This window comes from Panulirus ornatus, chromosome 49, assembly GCF_036320965.1.
Source record: "Panulirus ornatus isolate Po-2019 chromosome 49, ASM3632096v1, whole genome shotgun sequence".
Lineage (NCBI taxonomy): Eukaryota > Metazoa > Arthropoda > Malacostraca > Decapoda > Palinuridae > Panulirus > Panulirus ornatus.
Window position 1 is genome coordinate 10,358,185 of NC_092272.1, and position 26,981 is coordinate 10,385,165.

Here is a 26,981-nt window from a genome sequence, read left to right on the forward strand (position 1 = left end):
TCCTGGCTATAAAACCTAACATTTGGTTGCCTTTTTTACTCACTGCTTGACACTGTTTAGTGTATTCAGATTGTAGCTAATGACAACTGCAAGGTCCTTCCCTTCATTTACTTAGTTTAGAGAGTTTCCGAAGTTTGTAGTCGTACCGTATATTCTTGTCCCCAAAGTACATAACTCTACACTTGTCTACATTAAACTTCATTTGCCATTTGTCTGACCACTCTTTGAATCATTTTGCAATCCTGCCTGTCTACAGCTCTACCTCCTAGTTTAGTATCATCAGCAAATTTGGAGATCTTAGATATGAGACTGAGTTCTAGGTCATTAATGTATATTATGAAAAGCATTCGGCCTTGGACCAAACCCTATGGCACACCACTTGTTATGTCTAGCCAATCTGAGGCCTTGCAGTTTAACACTAAACACTGCTTTCTTCTGGTAAGCCAGTCTCTGATCCTTGTATAGAGTTCTTCATTGATTCTGTGTGCTTTAAGTTTATGTAAAAGTATCTTGCGAGGTGCTTTATTGAAAGCCTTTTGGAAATCTAAATATACTACATCAGATGGTAATTTTTATCCCAGTTCTAATAAATAACATTAAAGATTTCCAGCAAATTCTTCAGGCAGGGCCTTCTGTTGCATATGCCGTGTTGATTGTCTGATATAATTTTGTGTTCTACAAACATGACAACTTTATCTAGTATTATTTTTTCCATCATTTCACCTATCACTGATGTAAGGCTAATTGGGCACTAGTTAAAGGCACACTTTTTGTCTCCTTTTTTATATATAGGAGTAACATTTCTAGTTTTATCAGTTGGCACATGACCATCCAATAGAGATTTGTTGAATATTATTGTTATGGGGTATATCAGCTGTCTCCTGACCTCCTCTAAAAATCTTGGAGCTAAGTTATCCAAGCCATTGGATTTGTTAGGATTTAATTAGTCTAGGTTATCTATGTACTTCAGAGTTCTTTATTTCTCTTACCTTCAAGTTTTCTTCGTCAGATCCTTGAAACATTTTCATTGGTTGCAGTATTTGAGATGTTTCTTCAATTGTGAATACAGAGTTAAAATAATAATTTAGTATGGTAGCCATTTCCTCGTCATCAGTAGTTAGTGTGTCATGTTCATTTCATAATGGTCCAATCCATTCTTTTACTGTCTTCCTTTGCCTTATATATTTGAAGAATTCCTTAGGATTATTCTTAACTTTCAAGGAAATTCTTTTTTCTTCATTGCACTTACACTGTCATATGACCTTCTTTCTCTCTTAAGATTTTGATCAATTCCTTGTGATTTTCATTGGTTCCCAGTGATTTGAGTTTCTTATAAGTTTCCTTCTTTTGGCAAATTAGTCCTATTCTCCTATTCATCCATGATGGTTCTGAAATATTGCAAATTCTCTGTGATTCATCGAATTTGTTTATTTTCAATCTTGAGTAATGTGTTTTTAGAATTATTCCACATTTCCTCTAATGTGTAAATGTCAAGAAGTTTTGTCCAATTAGTGCCGCAAATTTCGTGTCTAATGTTTTCAAAATTTGCTCAACTGTAATCTGGGTTCAAGAGTTTGTTGTCATTTATTTCATAATTCAAATTCATCTCTAATCTAATCAAATTGTGATCACTGTTTGACAAACTTTTGTCAATTTCACAAGAGTTGATTAAGTTTATGTCACTGATGGGGAAAAGATCAAGAATGTGTGTTCCTCTAGTTGAGTTTTTAATTGATCTAGAAAAGCATGCTGATCTAGCAATAAAAATTAGGTGTACATCATCCATTAAGGCATTTCTTACCAAACCAAGGTTGAATGTAATGTAATGCAACCCAATTATTATTTTTCTGATGAGTTTTGAATAACAATACTCTTTTTAAGTCTCTTAAAAAATCACTTAAAATGGCTTAAATTCCTTAATTGTCATGTTATTTCTCTTTACCCATGTCTATCATTTGTAAACATGGATTTTCCTCTAAGCAAATATATCCTTAGTGTTGTACTTTAATTCTCAAACATTTCAACATCAGCTCCACTACCTATCCTTGCAGGTAATAGCATTCAGAAGTGGCAAATGAAAGATTTCCAATCCTCAGTACCTTTATCCTGCTTGACATTCTTTGAAGTTAATTTCTATATCATAATTTGCCTTGATTTGTATGTAACATTTATGGATCTCAAGAAAGAATTTGATGGTTGATAGAGCTGTCTTATAGAAAGTCTAAAGAATATACAAAGTGAGGGAAAAGCTCCTAGAAGCAATGAGAAGTTTTTATCAAGTGTGTAAAGCATGTGAATGAGTAGGAAGAAAAAAGAGTGAACAGTTCCAAGTGAAGGGTGGCCTGCAGCAGGGGTTTATGATGTCACCATGGCTGATTAACTTCTTTATGGATGGGGTGGATGAGAGGTAAATGTGAGAGTCTTGGAGAGAGGGATAAGTATGCAGTCTGCAGAGGATGAGAGGGTCTGGGAAGTGAGTCAGTTCTTGTTTGCTGATGATACAGCACTGGTGGCACATTTGAGTGTGCAAGTGGAAAAGTTGGTGACTGAGTTTGGAAGTGTGTGTTTAAGGAGAAAGTCAAGAATAGAGAGAAGACGTAAATAAAAGAAAGGTTGTTAGATTTATTAGAGTTGAGGGACAGGTGAGTTGGGGTGCGAGTCTGAATGGAGAAAAATTAAAGAAAGTGAAGTATTTTAGATATCTGGAAGTGGACATGATAGTGATTGGAATCATGGAAGTGGAAGTGAGTCATAGGGTGGGTGAAGGGGAAAAGGTTCTGGGGGCACTGAAGAATGCGTGGAAAGAGAGATCACTATCTAGAAGGGCAAAAATGGATATGTTCGAAAGTACAGTAGTCCCAACATTATCATATGGATGTGAGGCATGGGCTATAGATAAGACTGTGCAGAGGAGGGTGCATGTATTGGAAATAAAATGTTTGAGGACAAAATAAGGTGTGAGGTAGTTTGCTTGACTAAGTGAAGAAAGGGTAATGGAGAAGTGTGGTAATAAAAAGAGTGTGGCTGAGAGAGCTGAAGAGGGTGTGCCAAAATGGTTTGGACCTATAGAGAGGATGAGTGAGGAAAGGTTGACAAAAAGGATATATGTGTTAGAAGTAGAAGGAACAAGGACAATGGGGAGACCAAATTGAAGATGGAAGGATGGAGTGAAAAAGATCTTGAGTGATCAGGGCTGAAAATAAATGAGGGTGAAAGGTGCACAAGGGAAAGAGTGAATTGGAGCGATATGGTATGCAGGGGTCGACGTGCTGTCAATGGATTGAATTGACATGAAGCATCTGGGATAAACCGTGGAAAGGTCTGTGGAGCCTGGCTGCAGATGTAAGCTGTAAGGTGCCATTACACATGACAGCTAAAGAATAGATGTAAGCAGATGTGACCTTTCATCATATGTTCCTGGAGCTACCTCTGATGCAAGAAACAACAATCAAGAAAAAACATTACCTCGATTCACATTTATCGAGTGCATAAATTCTACAATCTCAAGCATTCATGCTCACCCTATAACTTTCAAACTTTCTGATTTTTTTCATATTCTGGAGGAAAATACCAAGACAAAACTAAGTAAGTATAAGAGAAAATCTAACTGCATCCCTTTTTGATCCAAACATAAAGATTTTATCAAATAATTTTTCTTACAAATCATCATATTCTACAACATCCTGTTGACTTTCCAACAGTTTCTCAACATGTATTTCCAAAACATAAAATTTTACACTACTTACAATATAGCACCACATCTGGAAGATGGCAAATGGAAGGATGACAAGGAAGCAACCAATAAACAGAGGTATGAGCGTATAGTTGAAAGTCAGGATCAACACTAAGAAAAGGGAGAGTTGACCAGATTCTGTTGTTGCATTACGAATCCTGAAATTAAGAGGAAATTTTTTAAAATGGTCCATATTTTGTTACTGTCAACTTTACCCATATATTCATCAAATAATTTTGCCTTTACAGGAGTTCAAATAATCATGTAAAGTTACAGTCTAAATGATCATGTAATATTACTATGAAACATACTAATGATTGTAGTAAATGATATATTGTTGTTTACATACAAAAGACATATTTAGAAGAGATACAATATACTTCAGTTTACCTTATGTCAAGTCCTAACTTACTTGTAAAAGTAATTTGAACAGTCCTGAAGCTTCCTGTAGAGTATGAATCCAACATTAACTAGACCATTTGATCTTGCTGCAGAGGCTAATCCAAATGGTAGGGCAGCAATGGAGGTACTCTTGGTCTCATTCAATAACAAGGCATAGAAAGTTAAGAAAGCAAACAATCCTTCTGAATAAGGGGCAGTAAAAAACACACTTGCTGGGTTCACACAAAAAAGTAATGCTGCTCGATAAGCCAGCACTTCATTCCTAAGCACTACTTCACTCAGTTTGTGGAAAGTAATAGCAGTCTTTATAAAAAGATAAAAGTTTAATAATACTGCAGATATAAGAAGAGTGCTATAATAGTTGAATAAGAATTGTAATGGAAGATTTAAAATGCTGGCAATGAAACGCACAACTAGAGGAAAAAGTGGGAAGAAGGCAAGAGTATTTTCATGAGTGTAGCCATACTGTGCAATGTGTAAAAAATACTGAGCATCCCAGCGCACCAGTCCACCTAACACAGCCTTAACAAGTTGATCTGACCATGATACTGGTATTTCTGGATCCTCAGGAGAGACAAAAGCATCTGCTTGGTGGTCCGGTATGAGCAGGTTCGATATGGTCTGTGGATTAAACAAATGTTGGTTAAATAAACGAGTAGTATACCTTTCTATCTGCTACATTTATATCTACACAATGCCTTAATGTGAAGCAACTAAAAGTCCAAACATGTAAAGAATGAATGGTTTCATTCTTATTTCTCAGACTAAAAAGAAAGAAAAGTATATACACACTCTACTTACTTTCCTATTTCAGGAATCCCTCCTGTGGAATTCCTGTAGTGCACAGGAAGTTAGCCACATCCAGTGAATGGTCAAAAAGTATTGTGATGTAGGTTTGTCTGTGTGAGGTGAGTGCAAGACAATTAAGGAGTAAGAGTTCAGTATCTTCAGTATGGAACTTATAACTTGGGCAGGAGGAGGGTGGATGTGTTGGAAAAGAGATGTTTGAGGACAATATGTGGTGTGAGGTGGTTTGATCGAGTAAGTAATGAAAGGGTAAGAGAGATGTGTGGTAATAAAAATAGTGTGTTTGAGAGGGCAGAAGAGGGTGTATTGAAATGGTTTGGTCACATGGAGAGAATGAGTGAGGAAAGATTGATAGAGAGGATATATGTGTCAGAGTGGAGGGAATGAGGAGAAGTGAGAGACCAAATTGGGGGTGGAAGGATGGAGTGAAAAAGATTTTGAACGATCAGGGCCTGAACATACAGGAGGGTGAAAGGCATGCAAGGAATAGAGTGAATTGGAATGATGTGGTATACTGGGGTCGACATGCTGCCAATGGATTGAACCAGGGCATGTGAAGCATCTGGGGTAAACCATGGAGAGTTTTGTAGGGCCTGGATGTGGAAAGGGAGCTGTGGTTTCGGTGCATTACACATGGGAGCTAGAGACTGAGTGTGAACGAATGTGGCCTTTGTTGTCTCTTCCTAGCGCTACCTTGCACATGCGTGGGGGGAGGGGGGTGTCATTTCATGTATGAAGGGATGTCGATGGGAATGAATGAATGCAGCAAGTATGAATATGTACATGTATATGTCTGTGTATGTATATGTATGTATACATTGAAATGTATAATGCACCAAAACCACAGCTCGCTTTCCACATCCAGGCCCCACAAAACTTTCCATGGTTTACCCAGACGCTTCACTTGCCCTGGTTCAATCCACTGACAATACGTCGACCCCGGTATACCACATCGTTCCAATTCACTCTATTCCTTGCATGCCTTCCACCTTCCTGCATGTTCAGGCCCCAATCACTCAAAATCTTTTTCACTCCATCCTTCCACCTCCAAGTTGGTCTCCCACTTCTCCTCATTCCCTCCACCTCTGACACATATATCCTCTCTGTCAATCATTCCTCACTAATTCTCTCCATGTGACCAAACCATTTCACTATACCCATTTCTGCTCTCTCAACCACATTCTTTTTATTACCACAAATCTCTCTTACCCTTTCATTACTTAATCAAACCACCTCACAGCACATACTGTCCTCAAACATCTCACTTCCAACACATCGAACCTTCTCTGCACAACCCTATCTATAGCTCATGCCTCACAACCATATAACATTGTTGGAACCACTATTCCTTCAAACATACCCATTTTTGCTCTCCGAGATAACGTTCTCGCCTTCCAAACATTCTTCCACTCTCCCAGAACCTTCGCCCCTCCCCCACCCTGTGACTCACTTCCGCTTTCCTGATTCCATCCGCTCCTAAATTCACTCCCAGATATCTAAAACACTTCATTTCCTCCAGTTTTTCTCCATTCAAACTTACCTCCCAATTGACTTGTCCCTCAATCCTACTGGACCAAATAACCTTGCTCTTATTCACATTTACTCTCAGCTTTCTTCTTTCACATACTTTACCAAACTCAGTCACCAGCTTCTGCAGTTTCTCACCCAAATTAGCCACCAGCGCTGTATCATTAGCAAACAACAAATGGCTCGCTTCCCAAGCCCTTTCGTCCAAAACAGACTGTGTACTTGCCCCTCTCTCCAAAACTCTTGCATTCACCTTTCTCACAATCCCATCCATAAAGAAATTAAACAACTATGGAGACATTACACACTGCAGCCACATACCAACATTCACTGAGAACCAATTACTTTTCTCTCTTCCTACTCATACACATGCCTTTCATCCTTGATAAAAACTTTTCACTGCTTCTAGCAACTTACCTCCCACACTGTATACTCTTAATACCTTCCATAGAGCATCTCTATCAACTCTATCACATACCCTCTCCAGATCCATAAATGCTACATACAAATCCATTTGTTTTTCTTAGTATTTCTCACATACATTCTTCAAAGCATACATCTGATCCACACATCCTCTACCACTTCTGAAACCACACCGCTCTTCCCAAATCTGATGCTCTGTACATGTCTTCACCCTCTCAATCAATACCCTTCTATATAATTTCACAGGTATACTCAACAAACTTATGCCTTTGTAATTTGAACACTCACCTTTATCCCTTCTGCCTTTATACAATGGCACTATGAATGTATTCTGCCAATCCTCAGGCACTCCACCATGAATCATACATACATTGGATATTTTCACCAACCAGCCAACAATAGAGTCACCCTCTTTTTTAATAAATTCCACTGCAGTACCATCCAAATCCACCACCTTGCCAGATTTCATTTTCCGCAAAGCTTTCGCTACCTCCTCTCTGTTTACCAAACCATTCTCTCTGACCCCTCTCACTTCGCACACCACCTTGACCAAAACACCCTATATCTGCCACTTGTTCATCAAACATATTTAATACACCTTCATAATATATATATCTGGGGTAGGGGAGAAAGAATACCTCCCATATATTCCTTGTGTGTCATAGAAGGTGACTAAAATAAAAGGGGAGGGAGAAGGGGGCTGGAAATCCTCCCGTTCTATTTTTACTTTTCCAAAAACGAGGAACAGAGAAAGGGGCCAAGTGATGATATTCCCTCTGAGGCTCAGTCCTCTCCTCTTGACGCTACTTCATGTCAGTGAGGTAGCACAAGGAAAACAGATGAAGAAAGGATCAACCACCCACATACACACACACATATAGGGGATAGGGGAGAAAGAATACTTCCCACGTATTCCCTGCGTGTTGTAGAACACAACTAAAAAGGGAGGGAGCGAGGGGCTGGAAATCCTCCCCTCTCTTTTTCTTTTTAAATTTTCCAAAAGAAGGAACAGAGAAGGGGGCCAGGTGAGAATATTCTCTTGAAGGCCCAGTCCTCTGTTCTTAAAGCTACCTCTCAAACAAAGGAAATGGCAAATAATATGAAAGAAAAGAAAGATATTTTTTTTTTTTTTGTCGCTGTCTCCCGCGTTTGCGAGGTAGCGCAAGGAAACAGACGAAAGAAATGGCCCAACCCACCCCCATACACATGTATATACATACGTCCACACACGCAAATATACATACCTACACAGCTTTCCATGGTTTACCCCAGACGCTTCACATGCCCTGATTCAACCCACTGACAGCACGTCGACCCCGGTATACCACATCGTTCCAATTCACTCTATTCCTTGCCCTGCCTTCCACCTTCCTGCATGTTCAGGCCCCAATCACTCAAAATCTTTTTCACTCCATCCTTCCACCTCCAAGTTGGTCTCCCACTTCTCCTCATTCCCTCCACCTCTGACACATATATCCTCTCTGTCAATCATTCCTCACTAATTCTCTCCATGTGACCAAACCATTTCACTATACCCATTTCTGCTCTCTCAACCACATTCTTTTTATTACCACAAATCTCTCTTACCCTTTCATTACTTAATCAAACCACCTCACAGCACATACTGTCCTCAAACATCTCACTTCCAACACATCGAACCTTCTCTGCACAACCCTATCTATAGCTCATGCCTCACAACCATATAACATTGTTGGAACCACTATTCCTTCAAACATACCCATTTTTGCTCTCCGAGATAACGTTCTCGCCTTCCAAACATTCTTCCACTCTCCCAGAACCTTCGCCCCTCCCCCACCCTGTGACTCACTTCCGCTTTCCTGATTCCATCCGCTCCTAAATTCACTCCCAGATATCTAAAACACTTCATTTCCTCCAGTTTTTCTCCATTCAAACTTACCTCCCAATTGACTTGTCCCTCAATCCTACTGGACCAAATAACCTTGCTCTTATTCACATTTACTCTCAGCTTTCTTCTTTCACATACTTTACCAAACTCAGTCACCAGCTTCTGCAGTTTCTCACCCAAATTAGCCACCAGCGCTGTATCATTAGCAAACAACAAATGGCTCGCTTCCCAAGCCCTTTCGTCCAAAACAGACTGTGTACTTGCCCCTCTCTCCAAAACTCTTGCATTCACCTTTCTCACAATCCCATCCATAAAGAAATTAAACAACTATGGAGACATTACACACTGCAGCCACATACCAACATTCACTGAGAACCAATTAATATTCTCTCTTCCTACTCATACACATGCCTTTCATCCTTGATAAAAACTTTTCACTGCTTCTAGCAACTTACCTCCCACACTGTATACTCTTAATACCTTCCATAGAGCATCTCTATCAACTCTATCACATACCCTCTCCAGATCCATAAATGCTACATACAAATCCATTTGTTTTTCTTAGTATTTCTCACATACATTCTTCAAAGCATACATCTGATCCACACATCCTCTACCACTTCTGAAACCACACCGCTCTTCCCAAATCTGATGCTCTGTACATGTCTTCACCCTCTCAATCAATACCCTTCTATATAATTTCACAGGTATACTCAACAAACTTATGCCTTTGTAATTTGAACACTCACCTTTATCCCTTCTGCCTTTATACAATGGCACTATGAATGTATTCTGCCAATCCTCAGGCACTCCACCATGAATCATACATACATTGGATATTTTCACCAACCAGCCAACAATAGAGTCACCCTCTTTTTTAATAAATTCCACTGCAGTACCATCCAAATCCACCACCTTGCCAGATTTCATTTTCCGCAAAGCTTTCGCTACCTCCTCTCTGTTTACCAAACCATTCTCTCTGACCCCTCTCACTTCGCACACCACCTTGACCAAAACACCCTATATCTGCCACTTGTTCATCAAACATATTTAATACACCTTCATAATATATATATCTGGGGTAGGGGAGAAAGAATACCTCCCATATATTCCTTGTGTGTCATAGAAGGTGACTAAAATAAAAGGGGAGGGAGAAGGGGGCTGGAAATCCTCCCGTTCTATTTTTACTTTTCCAAAAACGAGGAACAGAGAAAGGGGCCAAGTGATGATATTCCCTCTGAGGCTCAGTCCTCTCCTCTTGACGCTACTTCATGTCAGTGAGGTAGCACAAGGAAAACAGATGAAGAAAGGATCAACCACCCACATACACATACACATATAGGGGATAGGGGAGAAAGAATACTTCCCACGTATTCCCTGCGTGTTGTAGAACACAACAGAAAAGGGAGGGAGCGAGGGGCTGGAAATCCTCCCCTCTCTTTTTCTTTTTAAATTTTCCAAAAGAAGGAACAGAGAAGGGGGCCAGGTGAGAATATTCTCTTGAAGGCCCAGTCCTCTGTTCTTAAAGCTACCTCTCAAACAAAGGAAATGGCAAATAATATGAAAGAAAAGAAAGATATTTTTTTTTTTTTTGTCGCTGTCTCCCGCGTTTGCGAGGTAGCGCAAGGAAACAGACGAAAGAAATGGCCCAACCCACCCCCATACACATGTATATACATACGTCCACACACGCAAATATACATACCTACACAGCTTTCCATGGTTTACCCCAGACGCTTCACATGCCCTGATTCAACCCACTGACAGCACGTCAACCCCGGTATACCACATCGATCCAATTCACTCTATTCCTTGCCCTCCTTTCACCCTCCTGCATGTTCAGGCCCCGATCACACAAAATCTTTTTCACTCCATCTTTCCACCTCCAATTTGGTCTCCCACTTCTCCTCGTTCCCTCCACCTTCGACACATATATCCTCTTAGTCAATCTTTCCTCACTCATTCTCTCCATGTGCCCAAACCATTTCAAAACACCCTCTTCTGCTCTCTCAACCACACTCTTTTTATTTCCACACATCTCTCTTACCCTTACGTTACTTACTCGATCAAACCACCTCACACCACACATTGTCCTCAAACACCTCACCTCCAGCACATCCATCCTCCTCCACACAATTCTATCCATAGCCCACGCCTCGCAACCATACAACATTGTTGGAACCACCATTCCTTCAAACACACCCACTTTTGCTTTCCGAGATAATGTTCTCGACTTCCACACATTCTTCAACGCTCTCTGAACTTTCGCCCCCTCCCCCACCCTATGATTCACTTCTGCTTCCATGGGTCCATCTGCTGCCAAATCCACTCCCAGATATCTAAAACACTTCACTTCCTCCAGTTTTTCTCCATTCAAACTCACCTCCCAATTGACTTGACCCTCAACCCTACTGTACCTAATAACCATGCTCTTATTCACATTTACTCTCAGCTTTCTTCTTTCACACACTTCACTAAACTCAGTCACCAGCTTCTGCAGTTTCTCACATGAATCAGCCACCAGTGCTGTATCATCAGCGAACAACAACTGACTCACTTCCGAAGCTCTCTCATCCCCAACAGACTTCATACTTGCCCCTCTTTCCAAAACTCTTGCATTCACCTCCCTAACAACCCCATCCATAAACAAATTAAACAACCCTTGAGACATCATGCACCCCTGCTGCAAACCAACATTCACTGAGAACCAATCACTTTCCTCTCTTCCTACACTTACACATGCCTTACATCCTCGATAAAAACTTTTCACCTCTAACAACTTACCTCCCACACCATATATTCTTAATACCTTCCACAGAGCGACTCTATCAACTCTATCATATGCCTTCTCCCAATCCATAAATGCTATATACAAAGCCATTTGCTTTTCTAAGTATTTCTCACATACATTTTTTAAAGCAAACACCTGATTCACACATCCTTTACCACTTCTGAAACCACACTGATCTTCCCGAATCTGATGCTCTGTACATGCCTTCACACTCTCAATCAATACCCTCCCATATAATTTCACAGGAATACTCAAGAAACTTATACCTCTGTAATTTTAGAACTCACTCTTATCCCCTTCGCTTTTGTACAATAGCACTATGCAAGCATTCTGCCAGTCCTCAGGCACCTCACCATGAGTCATACATATAGTAAATAACCTTACCAACCAGTCAACAATACAGTCACCCCCTTTTTTAATAAATTCCACTGCAATACCATCCAAACCCGCTGCCTTGCCGGCTTTCATCTTCCGCAAAGCTTTTACTACCTCTTCTCTGTTTACCAAATCATTCTCCCTAACCCTCTCACTTTGCAGTCTGTTGTGAAAGAGCTTGGTTAGTGAGTCAGTTGTTGTTCACTGATGATACAGCGCTGGTGGCTGATTTGGGTGAGAAACTGCAGAAGCTGGTGACTGAGTTTGGTAAAGCGTGTGAAAGAAGAAAGCTGAAAGAAATGTGAATAAGAGCAAGGTTATTAGGTACAGTAGGGTTGAGGGGCAAGTCAATTGGGAGGTAAGTTTGAATGAAGAAAAACTGGAGGAAGTGAATTGTTTTAGATATCTGGGAGTGGATTTGGCAGCGGATGGAACCATGGCAGTGGAAGTGAATCATAGGGTGGGGGAGGGGGCGAAAGTTTTGGAAGTGTTGAAAAATGTGTGGAAGTCGAGAATGTTATCTTGGAAAGCAAAAATGGGTATGTTTGAAGGAATAGTTGTTCCAAGAATGTTATGTGGTTGCGAGGTGTGGGCTGTAGATAGAGTTGTGTGGAGGAGGGTGGATGTGTTGGAAATGAGATGTTTGAGGACAATATTTGGTGTGAGGTGGTTTGATCGAGTAAGTAACGTAAGGGTAAGAGAGATGTGTGGTAATAAAAAGAGTGTGGTGTAGAGAGCAGAAGAGGGGTTTTGAAATGGTTTGGTCACATGTAGAGAATGAGTGAGGAAAGATTGACAAAGAGGATACATGTGTCAGATGTGGAGGGAACGGGGAGAAGTGGGAGACCAAATTGGAGGTGTAAAGATGGAGTGAAAAGGATTTTGAGTGATTGGGGCCTGAATATGCAGGAGGGTGAAAGGCGTGCAAGGAATAGAGTGAAATGGAACGATGTGGTATACCAGGGTGGAACGATGTGGTATACCGGAGTTGATGCGCTGTCAATGTATTGAACCAGGGCATGTGAAGCATCTGGGGTAAACCATGGAAAGTTTTATGGGGCCTGGATGTGGAAAGGGAGCTTTGGTTTCAGTGCATTATACATGACAGCTAGAGACTGAGTGTGAATAAATGTGGCCTTTGTTGTCTTTTCCTAGCGCTACCTCGCACACATGTGGGGCAAGGGGGTTTTCATTTCATGTGTGGCGGGGTGGCGATGGGACTGAATAAGGGCAGACAGTATGAATTATGTACATTTGTATATATGTATATGTTTGTGTGTGTATTACAGGCATACATTGAGATGTATAGGTATGTATATGTGCGTGTGTGGACGTGTATGTATATACATGTGTATGTGGGGGGTTGGGCCATTCTTTCGTCTGTTTCCTTGCACTGCCTTGCAAAATATATAAAAGCCCATACATGCACATATACATACACACATACACATTTCAATGTCTACATACATATACATATGTACACATTCACTCCTATTGCCATCCTGCCACATATGAAATAGCATCCTTCTAGGGAGGTAGCAACAGGAAAAGACCAAAAAAAAAGGCCACATTCATTCACACTCAGTCTATGGCTGTCATGTGTAATGCAACGAAACCAGAGCTTCCTTTCCACATCCAGGCCACACAGACCTTTCCATGGTTTTAGCCCAGATGCTTCACATGCCCTGTTTCAATCCATTGACAGCACGTCGACCCCGGTATACTACAATGCTTCAATTCAGTCTATTCCTTGCACACCTTCCACCCTCCTGTATGTTCAGGCCCCAATCACTCAAAATCTTTTTCACTCTATCCTTCCACCTCCAATTTGGTCTCCTGCTTCTCCGTGTTCTCTCCACCTTTGACACATATATCCGCTTTGCCATTCTTTTCAACACACCCTCTTCTGCTCTCTCAACCATGCTCTTTTTATTACCACACATATCTCTTATCCTTTCCTTAATTACTGAATCAAATCACCACACACCACATAATGTCCCAAACCATTTTATTTCCAACGCATCCACCCTCCTCGACACAACCCTATCATTAGCTCATGCCTCACCACCGTATAACATTGCTGGAACCACTATTCCTTCAAACATACCCAATTTTGCTCTCTGAGATAACATTCTTGCCTTCCACACATTCTTCAATGCTCCCAGAACCTTTGCCCCATCCCCCACCCTGTGACTCACTTCCATTTCCATGGTTCCATCCACTGCAAGATCCACTCCAAGATGTCTAAAATACTTCACTTCCTCCAGTTTTTCTCCACTCAAACTTCTCTCCCAGTGAACTTGTCTTTCAACTCTACTGAACCTAATAATTTTGCTCTTATGCACATTTACTCTCAATTTTCTTCTTTCCCACACTTTATTAAACTCAGTCACCCAACTTCTGCAATTACTCACCTGAATCAGCCACCAATGCTGTATCATCAGCGAAAAACAACTGACTCATTTCCCAAGCCCTCTCTTCCAGAACAGACTTGCATACTTGCTCCTCTCTCCAAAACTCTTGCATTCACCTCCCTAACCACCCCAGCCATAAACAAAATGAACAACCATGGAGACATAACACACCCCTGACGCAAACCGACATTCACTGGGAACCAATCACTTTCCTCTCTTCCTACTCGTACAAATGCCTTACATCCTTGGTAAAAACTTTTCACCGCTTCCAGCAACTTACCTCCCACACCATATACTCTTACAACCTTCCACAAAGCATCTCTATCAACCCTATCATATGCCTTCTCCAGATCCATAAATGCTACATACAAATCCATCTGTTTTTCTAAGTATTTCTCACACACATTCTTCAAGTAAATGCCTGATCCACAAATCCTCTACCACTTCTGAAACCACATTGCTCTTCCCAATCTGATGCTCTGTACATGCCTTTACCCTCTCAATCAATACCCTCCCATATAATTTCCCAGAAATACTCAACAGACTTATGCTCTGTAATTTGAACAATACACAAGGATTTCACCAACTCCTCTCTTAACCAAACCATTCTTCCAAAGCCTATCACTTCAAACACCACCCAACCAAAACACCCTGCATCTGCCATTCTATCATCAAACTGGTATTGCGGTGGAATTTATTAAGAAAGGGGGTGACTTTGTTGTTGATTGGTTGGTAAGGATATTGAATGTATGTATGGATCATGGTGAAATGCCTGAGAATTGGTGGAATGCATGCATAGTGCCACTGTACAAAGGCAAAGGGGATAAAAGTGAGTGTTCAAACTACACAGGCATATGTTTGTTGAGTATTCCTGGAAAATTATTTGGGAGGGTATTGACTGAGAGGGCGAAGGCATGTACAGAGCATCAGACTGGGGAGGAGCACTGTGGTTTCAGAAGTGGTAGAGTATGTGTGGATCAGGTGTTTGCTTTGAATAATGTACGTGAGAAATACTTAGAAAAAAAGATGGATTTGTATGTAGCATTTATACATCTGGAGAAGGCATATCATAGGATTGATAAAGATGCATTGTGGAAGGTTTTAAGAGTATATGATGTGGGAGGTAAGTTGCTAGAAGTAGTGAAAAGTTTTTACCAAGAATCTAAGGCATGTGTATGAGTAGGAAGAGGGGAGAGCGATTGGTTCCCACTGAATCTTTATGGATGGGGTGGTTAGGGAGGTAAATACAAGTGTTTTGGAGAGAGGGGTGAGTATGCAGTCTGTATGGGATGAGATGGCCTGGGAAGTGAGTCAGTTGTTGTTTACCGATGATACTGCTCTAGTGGCTGATTCATTTAAGAAACTGCAGAAGTTGGTGACTGAATTTGGAAAAGTGTGTGAAAGGAGAAAGTTGAGAGTGAATGTGAATAAGAGCAAGTTTCTTAGGTTCAGTAGGGTTAAGAGACAAGTTAACTGGGATGTAAGTTTGAATGGAGAGGAATTGGAGGAAGTGTAGCGCTTTTGATATCTGGGAGTGGACTTAGCAGCGAATGGAACCATGGAAGTGAAAGTGAGTCACAAGATGGGGGAGGGGGCGAAGGTTCTGGGAGCAATGAAGAATATATGGGAGGAGAGAACTTTATCTTAGAGAGCAAAAATGAGTATGTTTGAAGGAATAGTGGTTCCAACAATGCTATATGATTGTGAGACTGGGGTATAGATAGGGTTGTACAGATGAGAGTGGATGTGTTGGAAATTAAATGTTAGAGGATAATATGTGGTGTGAGGTGGTTTGATTAAGTAGTGAAAGGGTAAGATGAGATGTGTGGATAGAAAAAGAGTGTGGTTGAGAGAGCAGAAGCGGGTTTGTTGAAATTGTTTGGACGTATGGAGAGAATGAGTGAGAAAAAAATTGACAAAGAGGATATATGTGTCAGAGGTGGAGGGAAGAAGGAGAAGCTGGAGAGCAAATTGGAGGTGGGAGGATGGAGTGAAAAAGATTTTAAGTGATTGGGGCCTGGACATACAGGAGGGTTAGAATTGTACAAGGAATAGAGTGAATTGGAATGATGTGGTATATCGGGGTTGGCGTGCTGTTAATGGACTGAACAAGGGCACGTGTAGCGTCTGGGGTAAACTATGGAAAGGTCTCTAGGGCCTGGATATGGATAGGGAGCTGTGGTTTTGGTGCCTTTCGTCACCTTCTACGACATGCAGGGAATACAGGGGAAGAAAGGTCGGTGGGGCCTAGATGTGGATAGGAAGATGTTGTTTTGGAGGCCTACACATGACAACTTGAGAAGGGATGTGAGCAGATGTGGTATTTTTTCATCTGTTTCTCGGTGCCACCTTGTTGACGCAGGGGACAGTGATCCATGTCCATTCTTTAGATATCATATTGTGTTATGCATTGAATTCACAGCTTCCTATCCACATCCAGGTCCCATACACCTTTCCATGGTTTCCCCTGGAGGCATCACAAGTCCTTGTTCAGTCCACTGACAGCATATTGACCCCAGTATACTACAATGTTCCAATTCACTCTATCTTACGCATGCCTTTTCACCCTCCTGCATGTTCAGGCCCCAATTGCTCAAAATCTTATTTACTCCATCCTTCCATCTCCAATTTGGTCTCCCTGGTTTCCTTTTCTGTCCACTTCTGACACATAAATCTTGTGTGTGTGTGTGTGTGTGTGTGTGTGTGTGTGTGTGTGTGTGTGTGTACTAGGATGATAATTTCTGAGGCACTGTGCATTGAAAGGGTTAGAGCATATTTATGTCATTCACTGTGAAAATGTTTTTTTCAAAGCCTTATTTTTCATTTCAACATGCATTGTATGCATGTACACAACAATATCAAATGACAGTTCTCTATATTGCACTCTATGCAGTCACTCTTGGCTGCTAACAGGGGGAAGTCAGGTGAAATTTTCATAGATTCTCTTCATTTTTAGATGCTTCACCAACTTTTACTTATTCAATCCTACATTTTTCCTAATTTTCACTACCCTCCCCACAATCAAGGAACTTATTGTAGGATGAAAAAAACAAAGAAGTAGCAATCAACATGAGCAGGTCTTAAATATCATATTCTTCATATTGTAAACTACTTCTGCAAAACATTCATTAAATTTCATAGTCAGTTCTTGGTATCACTAAAGTAAAGCTCTAGCTATAGAGGCACAAGTAATTACTTGTCCTGCCCTCCCCAAAACCTCAGCTTTCAAGCTTATCAGCTTTTAAAAAACATAAGAAAGTAAACTCCTACCTGCAATGCCAGCACCACAACTCTTGATGCAATGGCAAAGTTTTTGACTTTCTGTCTCAGTGTGTATGTTGTCATTTCTCAGCTATAAGTATATAACAGAAAATAAATCATCTGGGACCTGTATAGGTAAATGATAAAAATATAGGTTTAGAAGGCTGAAAAACTTTTCACCCCTAGACAGTGTCCCATAAGCCATTTATATATACAGGTCAGGTTAATTCCAACCCTCATATTTTGGTCCAGAAGCCTCTGCTTAACCCACTCTTTTCAAATGATTCCATGGTCTCTACAGCTACTCATTTGGTAATTTGGAACTGCCTGTGGCCAATTAGTGCCTGCCTCCAGGGTTGTAGTGAAGCATACTCAGGTAGCAACTCATTTGCCCACCTGGGTTTGGCTTTTTGGTTTAAACTACAAATAAGGACAGTAGATGAAAACCTTTTGTATCAGCCACTGGGGAAAAAAATAGAAATACTCTGATAATAGATTATCCCATAAAGATATTTCCTCAAAACTATAAAATTCTTCAAAATGATAGTTAAAAGGTAAAGTTAAAAGTAACTACAGGTCGAGCATCCCTTACCAAAAATGCCTGGGACCAGAAGTTTTTTACATTTTGGATTTTTTTAGATTTTGGAATATTTGCATATACATAATGAGATATCTTGTGGATGGGACCCCAAGTCTAAACACAAAATCCATTTATATTTCATATACACCTTATACACATAGCTTGAAGGTAATTTATGAAGTATTATCAACAATTTTGTGCATGAAACAAAGTTTGTTAACAATGAACCATCAGAATGCTAATGTGTTACGACCTCAGCCGCCCAAGTGGACAATCTGTGGTTATTTGGCATCATCTTCATTCCTGACTCTGAATTTATATGATATTGATAAGCAATCATTTTCTTACACTTATTCACACTTAAGTACTTAAAAATAAAAAAATATGAAACCAATAATACAATGAAAAAATTGTTTAGGTGTAGAATTTTCCATTCATAATGTCATGTCGCTGCTCAAAAAGTTTCGAATTTCGGATTAAGGATGCACAACCTGTACTATTTTATATCAAAGAAAAGAATCTATATTGTTTACTCCTGGAGACTTCAATGTTCATATTAAGTTTTAAAACAAAAATGAACACTTACTCAAAGTAATCCTTATGAAATGGTGTTTGAAGCAACATTATAAACATTAAAGACTTAATAACAGTTAAGATATTGTGTACATAATATTACAATATTGAATTTTATGTGCAATTTACCACTCTGCTTTACCTATAAGTATTCTAGAACACTTTAGCTACTCACTAAATTGTATATAAAATAAATTGATAATGTACCATGAAGACTTTTCCTCAAAACTCTAATTTCCTTCACAATAAAGGTATAAGAGAACAGGACCTCTGATAATGACCATTTCTTAAAATCAAATAAAAAACTGTACTTGTCCATTGAGAATTCTTTTTTTCATAACTGTTTGCTGTATCTGGTGTTAGCAAGGCATCACCAAGAACAGATGAAGAAAGGCAGCATTTGCTCGCATCCATATGCAATTCATCAAACCACAGCCCTTTTTCTTCAAACAGGCCTCACACACCTTTCTACTGGCTCCCCCAGCTGCCTTACATACCCTGGCTCAGTCCATTAACAACATATCCCCAACTGTATATGACATCACTCCAATTCATCCTATCCCATGCATGCCTTTCACCCTCCTGCATGTTCAGGCTCCGAGCACTCAAAATCTTTTTCACTTCATCCTTCCATCTCCAGTCTGGTCTCCCTCTTCTTGTCCCCTCCACTTCTGACACATATATCATCTTTGTCAACCTCTCCTCACTCATTCTCTCCATACGTCCATACCATTTTAGTGCACCCTCTACTGGTTTTTCAACCACACTCTTCTTATCAAACACCTCTATCTTATCCTTCCATTACTTACTTGATCAAACCTCAAATCATATATTGTCCTAAAACATTTCAATTCCAACACATACACCCTCCTCTGCACATCCAAATCTACTGCCTGTGCCTAGCATCCATACATCATTGGAACTGCTATACCTTCAAATTTACCCATTTTTGTCCTCCCAGACAAAAATGACCTCACTTTCCACACATTTCTCAATGCTTCAAGAACATCCATTCTCTCAACCACACTGTGACTCACTTCCATTTCCAAGGTTCCCTTCACTATCATGTACACTCCCGGGTATCTAAAGCACTTAACTTCCTCTAAATTTTCTTCCTTCAAATTCACTGCTCAACTAACCTGTCCCTCTGCCCAGTTCAACCTAATATCCTAATTTGTACTCACATTTATTCATAACTTCTTCCTTTCATGCACTCCCAAACTCGGGCATCAACTTCCACATTTTCTCATCCAAATTTGCCACCAGAGATGCGTCATCAGTAAGCATCAGCTGACACTTCCCAGCCCCTCCCCATACAGACTGCATATTCCCCCCTCTCTCCAAGACCCTTGCACTTAGAGAGAGGGGCAATTATGCAGTCTGTGGGGTGAGGAGGCCTGGGAAGTGTCAGTTGCTATTTGCTGAGGACATAGCATTGGTGGCAAATTTGAGAGAGAAAGTGCTAAAGCTAGTGAGAGTTTAGCAGAGAGTGTGAAAGGAGAAAGTTGGACCAAATGCGATTAAAGCAAGGTTTTTAGTTAGCAGGGCAGAGGGACAGGTTAGCCAGGTGTGAGTTTGAATGGAGAAAATTTGAAGGAGATGAAGTGTTTTAGATATCTGGGAGTGAACATGTCAGTGAGTGGAACCATAGAAGCAGATGCAAATTGTAGGGTGCATAAGGGAGCAAAAGGTTCTTCGAGCATTAAGAAATGTGTGGAAAGAGAGGCCATTATCTGGGTGCATCAATATGGGTATGTTAGAAAGTACAGTAGTCCTGACAATGCTGTATTGATATGTGGCATGGTTTATAAATAAAGATGTGTGGAGGGGGTAGATGTGTTGGAAATGAAATGTCTAAGGATGATAAATGGTGTGAAGTGGTTTGATCAAGTATGTCATAAAAGAGTAAAATAAAGGTGTGATAATAAGAAGAGTATGATTGACCAAACTCAGTCACCAGCTTCTGCAGTTTTTCCCACAAATCAACCACCATTGCTGTATCATCAGCGAACAACAACTGACTCACTTCCCAAGCTCTCTCATCCACAACAGACTGCATACTTGCCCCTCTTTCCAAAACTCTTGCATTCATCTCCCTAACAACCCTATCCATAAACAAATTAAACAACCACAGAGACATCACATACCCCTGCCGCAAACTTACATTTACTGAGAACCAATCACTTTCCTCTCTTCCTACACGTACACATGCCTTACAACCTTGATAAAAACTTTTCACTGCTTCTAACAACTTGCCTTCCACACCATATATTCTTAATACCTTCCACAGAGCATCTCTATCAACTCTATCATATGCCTTTTCCAGATCCATAAATGCTACATACAAATCCATTTGCTTCTCTAAGTATTTCTCACACACATTCTTCAAAGCAAACACCTGATCTACACATCCTCTACCACTTCTGAAACCACACTGCTCTTCCCCAATCTGATGCTCTGTACATGCCTTCACCCTCTCAGTCAATACCCACCCATATAATTTCCCAGGAATACTCAACAAACTTATACATCTGTAATTTGAGCACTAACTTTTATACCCTTTGCCTTTGTACAATGGCACTATGCAAGCAATCCGCCAATCCTCAGGCACCTCAACATGAGTCATACATACATTAAATAACCTTACCAACCAGTCAACATTACAGTCACCCCCTTTTTCAATAAATTCTACTGCAATACCATCCAAACTCGCCGCCTTGCCGGCTTTCATCTTCCGCAAAGCTTTTACTACCTCTTCTCTGTTTATCAAATCATTCTCCCTAACCCTCTTACTTTGCACACTACCTCGACCAAAACACCCTATAACTGCCATTCTATCATCAAACACATTTAACAAACCTTCAAAATACTCACTCCATCTATTTCTCACATCACCACTACTTGTTATCACCTCCCCATTTACCCCCTTCACTGAAGTTCCCATTTTTTCCCTTGTCTTACACACTTTATTTGCCTCCTTCCAAAACATCTTTTTATTCTCCCTAAAATTTAATGATACTCTCTCAGCCCAACTCTCATTTGCCCTCTTTTTCACCTCTTGCACCTTTCTCTTGACCTCCTGCCTCTTTCTTTTATACATCTCCCAGACATCTGCATTATGTAAAAAAACGAGGGTGAGATCAAACAGCCCCTCCTGACACCCACATGTATACTGAAACTTTTGTTCAACTCTCCATCCACTTTTACACACACATTTGCTACTCTACAGAAGACTTGCACACCATTCAACAGTTGTCCCTTTTTCCTATACATCCTTAACACATCCATAAAGCATTCCACTTGATTCTGTCATACACTTTCTGCAGATCCATAAAAGCTGTATACAACTTTTTAACTTTTGCTAAATAATCTTAGTCATTTTCACCACAAAAATCTGAGCCACACATCCCTTACCTTTCCTAAAACCCCCTTGCTCTTTAGTTATTCTGCGTTCAGTCACTTCCATTGCTCTATGAATCAACATTCTTGCGTACATTTTTCCTGATACACTTAAGACTTATTCCTCAATAATTGCTAGATATGTCCTTTGCAGCTTTTCCTTTGAATCAAGGAACAATAATAGCTTTCACCCAATACTCACACACAATCTTTTGTTTCTTGCTAAATTACATATCACATGCATCCAGTCTATCACACTTCCTCCTCCGTACTTCAGCATTTCAGTCATAATCCCATCCACTCCAGGTGCCTTTCCTACCTTTAGCCTCATTGGTGTCAATTTTATCTCCCTTCTTGCTATAGGCACTTGCACTTGTATAGTGCTCTTCCTTCTATCCTCCAAACCCATGCTTGTGAAAACTGCTGCCTCACCTTCTCCCACATTCATCAGTTTTTCAAAATACTCTTCCTTTGGTTCAGCAACTCCTTTTCCTTACTTCTCACATTAACATTTTCACTATTACATCCATCTCTTTCCTTTTTCACCTCCTTCCAGTACAATTTCTTATTTTTCCTAAAATTTTCACTTAATTTCATACAAAATCATCTACTTTTTTTTTGCTTTCCTCTATTAGCTTTTTAACGTTCTGCTTCCACATCTTATATTCTTCCCTCCTCCTCTGCTGAACTCCCGCTGGTATATTCCTTTTGAGTAATCTGCCATATTTCTATTTCTTTTCTTCCCACAGCATTTCTAATATCATCTGTCCACCATGCATTTCCCTTTTTATTCCTATATCTCATGACCTTATCTGCTTCCCCATGCATTTACAAAGGTGATGTCACACTTATATTCAAGTACTTTGTCATCTCTACTTTGACCTTGACTACCACCAGCTGACATCTGTGCATGGAACTGGCAAGGTTCCTGATGTATTCTAGATCCATGTTTGGGGTTTACAAGGTCTTGATCAGAATGAGGTAAGGCATCGATGAAGCATTGCAGGAAACAGATCCCTGATCATGCATTCTGAGAGCTTATTGCATCTAGAAATCTCATATCTACCCACATTTTCTTGTTTCCAAGTGAAAATTTAGGCTTTCTCCCTAGAAAAGTAAGAACTAATCATCTTGAGGCACAAGTTGAAGAAATACATTACCAAGAAGTGAAATTCCCAAATTGAAGTGGCAGCAAGGATGAGTAAAGAAAGAATGTCCTTCCCTAAAGATAGACCTGGGAAAACCGAGGTGGGTTGCTGGTCCTCACATTAGAAACACTACTCTCAATGACCACATGTGTGATGGTTTCACCCTGAGAGCACCATATGCTTGTACCTCTTTTTTTTTTTTTTTTGCCGCTGTCTCCCACATTTGCGAGGTAGCACAAGGAAACAGTCGAAAGAAATGGCCCAACCCACCCCCATACACATATATATACATACATGTCCACACACGCAAATATACATACCTATACATCTCAATGTACACATATATATATACACACACAGACATATACATATATACACATGTACATAATTCATACTGTCTGCCTTTATATATTCCCATCGCCACCTCTTGTACCCTCAATAAACTTTAGCTTCATGTCACCTTAGAAAACATATAGGGAAGAACATTGTTTCCTGTGTACACTGTACATTTCATCTTCCCATACTGTTATTTGAAACAGTTAATTCATTATATTATTTTTTCCTGGCAGCTTCAAATTTATGATTACTGAAAAATATCTGTTGTAGATACCAGTGTCTTGGTCTTACATGCTATAGGCATTCATTTGTATGGCTTGTCTGTGGTATAGTGTTGCCAAACAGACTTTCTCACTGTTTAAAATTTCCCTAAAATCACAGTGCATTATTTCATGTAAACTTTTACTTAAACAATATAAAATGGTCAACACTTTTCCTTTTTCTTTCATTTTACTTTGAAATCCTGGAGTAGAGAAATAATTTGCCATTGGCAACACCTGAAAGCCATCACACTGTCTGGCATAGATTCTTTTTTTCTTCAAAGTTACTTGTTATTTCAAAGATTAAACAATATAAATTACAGTGTAACCAGACCAACTGGCTGCAGCGGAAATTTAGGCATAAGTTTTGAATGTCACCAGTATTTAACGTTTTCAGCGTAGTACACTATCACACATGCATCCCCATCCTCTGGTATGGGGAATATGAAGACATCTAAAATAACCCAGAATACTGGACAGATATAGATGCTATCATAAACCAGCCGAATAATGTGAAAGACCTCTGAGTAAAGATGTCTAACAACCTACCCTTCTGTGAACACAACAAAGCAACAGTTGCCTTATGCAGAAGGCTGGCAGTCTGGTAGCTTATGAACCTTCATGACATGAGAAGAAAAACCAATGATAATATTATTGAAGGTGTTAATTCTTTCAGAAATTTAATACCACTGTGTTCTAACATCACCCTACAAGGCAAGCATACTGCAGAATTAGAAAATATTCAGAGATCTTTCAAAGCCCACGTTAATGTGGAAAAGGAACAAAATTACCAATGATGGCTAAAATTTCTGAGGTTATACTACCTGGAGCAAAGAAGGGAGAGGAATATAATCATCCATACCTAGAAAATCCTGGAAGGTATTGTGCCCAACTTGCAATCTGAAATGACATCCTACTAGCACAACAGGCATGGAAGATCTTGTAAAATTCTACCTCTGAAATACATTGGTGTGATATACATTAAAATAAAGAGCACCTTAAACATCCAGGACCCACAACTCTTCAACACCTTACCAGTTATCATTTGAACTGCCATGGGATGTTAAGTGTGCACTGGACAAGTACCTACAAAGTGCACCAGACCAGCTATGCTTGGGGGCAAAGTAAGCCTGTTGCTTACAACAGCTTGGTCACTCAATGATCCAGCCTAAAAACCTAGGCCCAGCCTGAGCAGTGGGACTGAAGACCCCGAAGACTTAAACAGGTATTCCCCACATGCTGTTAATGGACTGAATAGGGGTATACAAAGTAGCTCAAGAAACCATGGAAAGGTCTGTCAGGACTGGTTGTGAATAGTGGGCTCTGGTTTAGGTGCATTACCTGACAGCTAAAGAATGGATGTGAGTGAATGGGGCCTTTCTTCATCTGTTCCTGCTCTACCTCGCTAATATGGGAAAAGGCAAACAAGTATGAAAAGAGTCTTCAACTGGTATATAATGAAATTTAAATATATATGTAACTACACACAATATAAGACCAAAAAAAAACGATACTCCTCCATGATAGCTGGCTGACATAATTAAAAGATGAATTTTAGACCCTGATAGAATCCCGAGAAATTGTAAGCATCTAGAGGCTAGGAGCAGTAGGTCAGTGATGTCAGCCGTCACAATTAGCTGAGAGGAGTTCCAAATTACTTGGCAAGTGGCTTCAAAACCTGACACATCATTTGAAGAAGGAGAGTGAAATAGAGATTCTAATATATATTTTTTTTTTTTTGCTTTGTCGCTGTCTCCCGCGTTTGCGAGGTAGCGCAAGGAAACAGACGAAAGAAATGGCCCAACCCACCCCCATACACATGTATATACATACATCCACACACGCAAATATACATACCTACACAGCTTTCCATGGTTTACCCCAGACGCTTCACATGCCTTGATTCAATCCACTGACAGCATGTCAACCCCGGTATACCACATCGCTCCAATTCACTCTATTCCTTGCCCTCCTTTCACCCGCCTGCATGTTCAGGGCCCGATCACACAAAATCTTTTTCACTCCATCTTTCCACCTCCAATTTGGTCTCCCTCTTCTCCTCGTTCCCTCCACCTCTGACACATATATCCTCTTGGTCAATCTTTCTTCACTCATTCTCTCCATGTGCCCAAACCATTTCAAAACACCCTCTTCTGCTCTCTCAACCACGCTCTTTTTATTTCCACACATCTCTCTTACCCTTACATTACTTACTCGATCAAACCACCTCACACCACACATTGTCCTCAAACATCTCATTTCCAGCACAGCCATCCTCCTGCGCACAACTCTATCCATAGCCCACGCCTCGCAACCATACAACATTGTTGGAACCACTATTCCTTCAAACATACCCATTTTTGCTTTCCAAGATAATGTTCTTGACTTCCACACATTCTTCAAGGCTCCCAGAATTTTCGCCCCCTCCCCGACCCTACGATCCACTTCCGCTTCCATGGTTCCATCCGCTGCCAGATCCACTCCCAGATATCTAAAACACTTCACTTCCTCCAGTTTTTCTCCATTCAAACTCACCTCCCAATTGACTTGACCCTCAACCCTACTGTACCTAATAACCTTGCTCTTATTCACATTTACTCTTAACTTTCTTCTTTCACACACTTTACCAAACTCAGTCACCAGCTTCTGCAGTTTCTCACATGAATCAGCCACCAGCGCTGTATCATCAGCGAACAACAACTGACTCACTTCCCAAGCTCTCTCATCCCCAACAGACTTCATACTTGCCCCTCTTTCCAAAACTCTTGCATTCACCTCCCTAACAACCCCAACCATAAACAAATTAAACAACCATGGAGACATCACACACCCCTGCCGCAAACCTACATTCACTGAGAACCAATCACTTTCCTCTCTTCCTACACGTACACATGCCTTACATCCTCGATAAAAACTTTTCACTGCTTCTAACAACTTGCCTCCCACACCATATATTCTTAATACCTTCCACAGAGCATCTCTATCAACTCTATCATATGCCTTCTCCAGATCCATAAATGCTACATACAAATCCAGCCTTCCACCTACAACTTGGTCTGCAGCTTCTCCTTTTTTCCACCTCTGA

General features: G+C 40.4%; 1 protein-coding gene across 5 annotated transcripts in view; it reads right to left on the reverse strand.

Moving 5' to 3' along the window:
• Positions 1 to 26,981, reverse strand: part of PIG-V (phosphatidylinositol glycan anchor biosynthesis class V) — a 160,285-nt gene that overhangs the window by 101,958 nt on the left and 31,346 nt on the right. For 2 of the 5 annotated variants that reach the window (XM_071690960.1, XM_071690959.1), the window contains exons 2-4: positions 17,610 to 17,691; positions 4,146 to 4,756; positions 3,747 to 3,891 (exon numbers count right to left, since the gene is read on the reverse strand). In XM_071690960.1, coding sequence (XP_071547061.1) covers positions 3,747 to 3,891; positions 4,146 to 4,756; positions 17,610 to 17,684 — 831 coding nt within the window. In that variant the 5' untranslated portion in view covers positions 17,685 to 17,691. Of the gene's footprint in view, positions 1 to 3,746; positions 3,892 to 4,145; positions 4,757 to 17,609; positions 23,098 to 26,981 lie in introns of those variants that run through there. The other 3 variants (XM_071690957.1, XM_071690958.1, XM_071690961.1) reach the window with 2 other exon arrangements.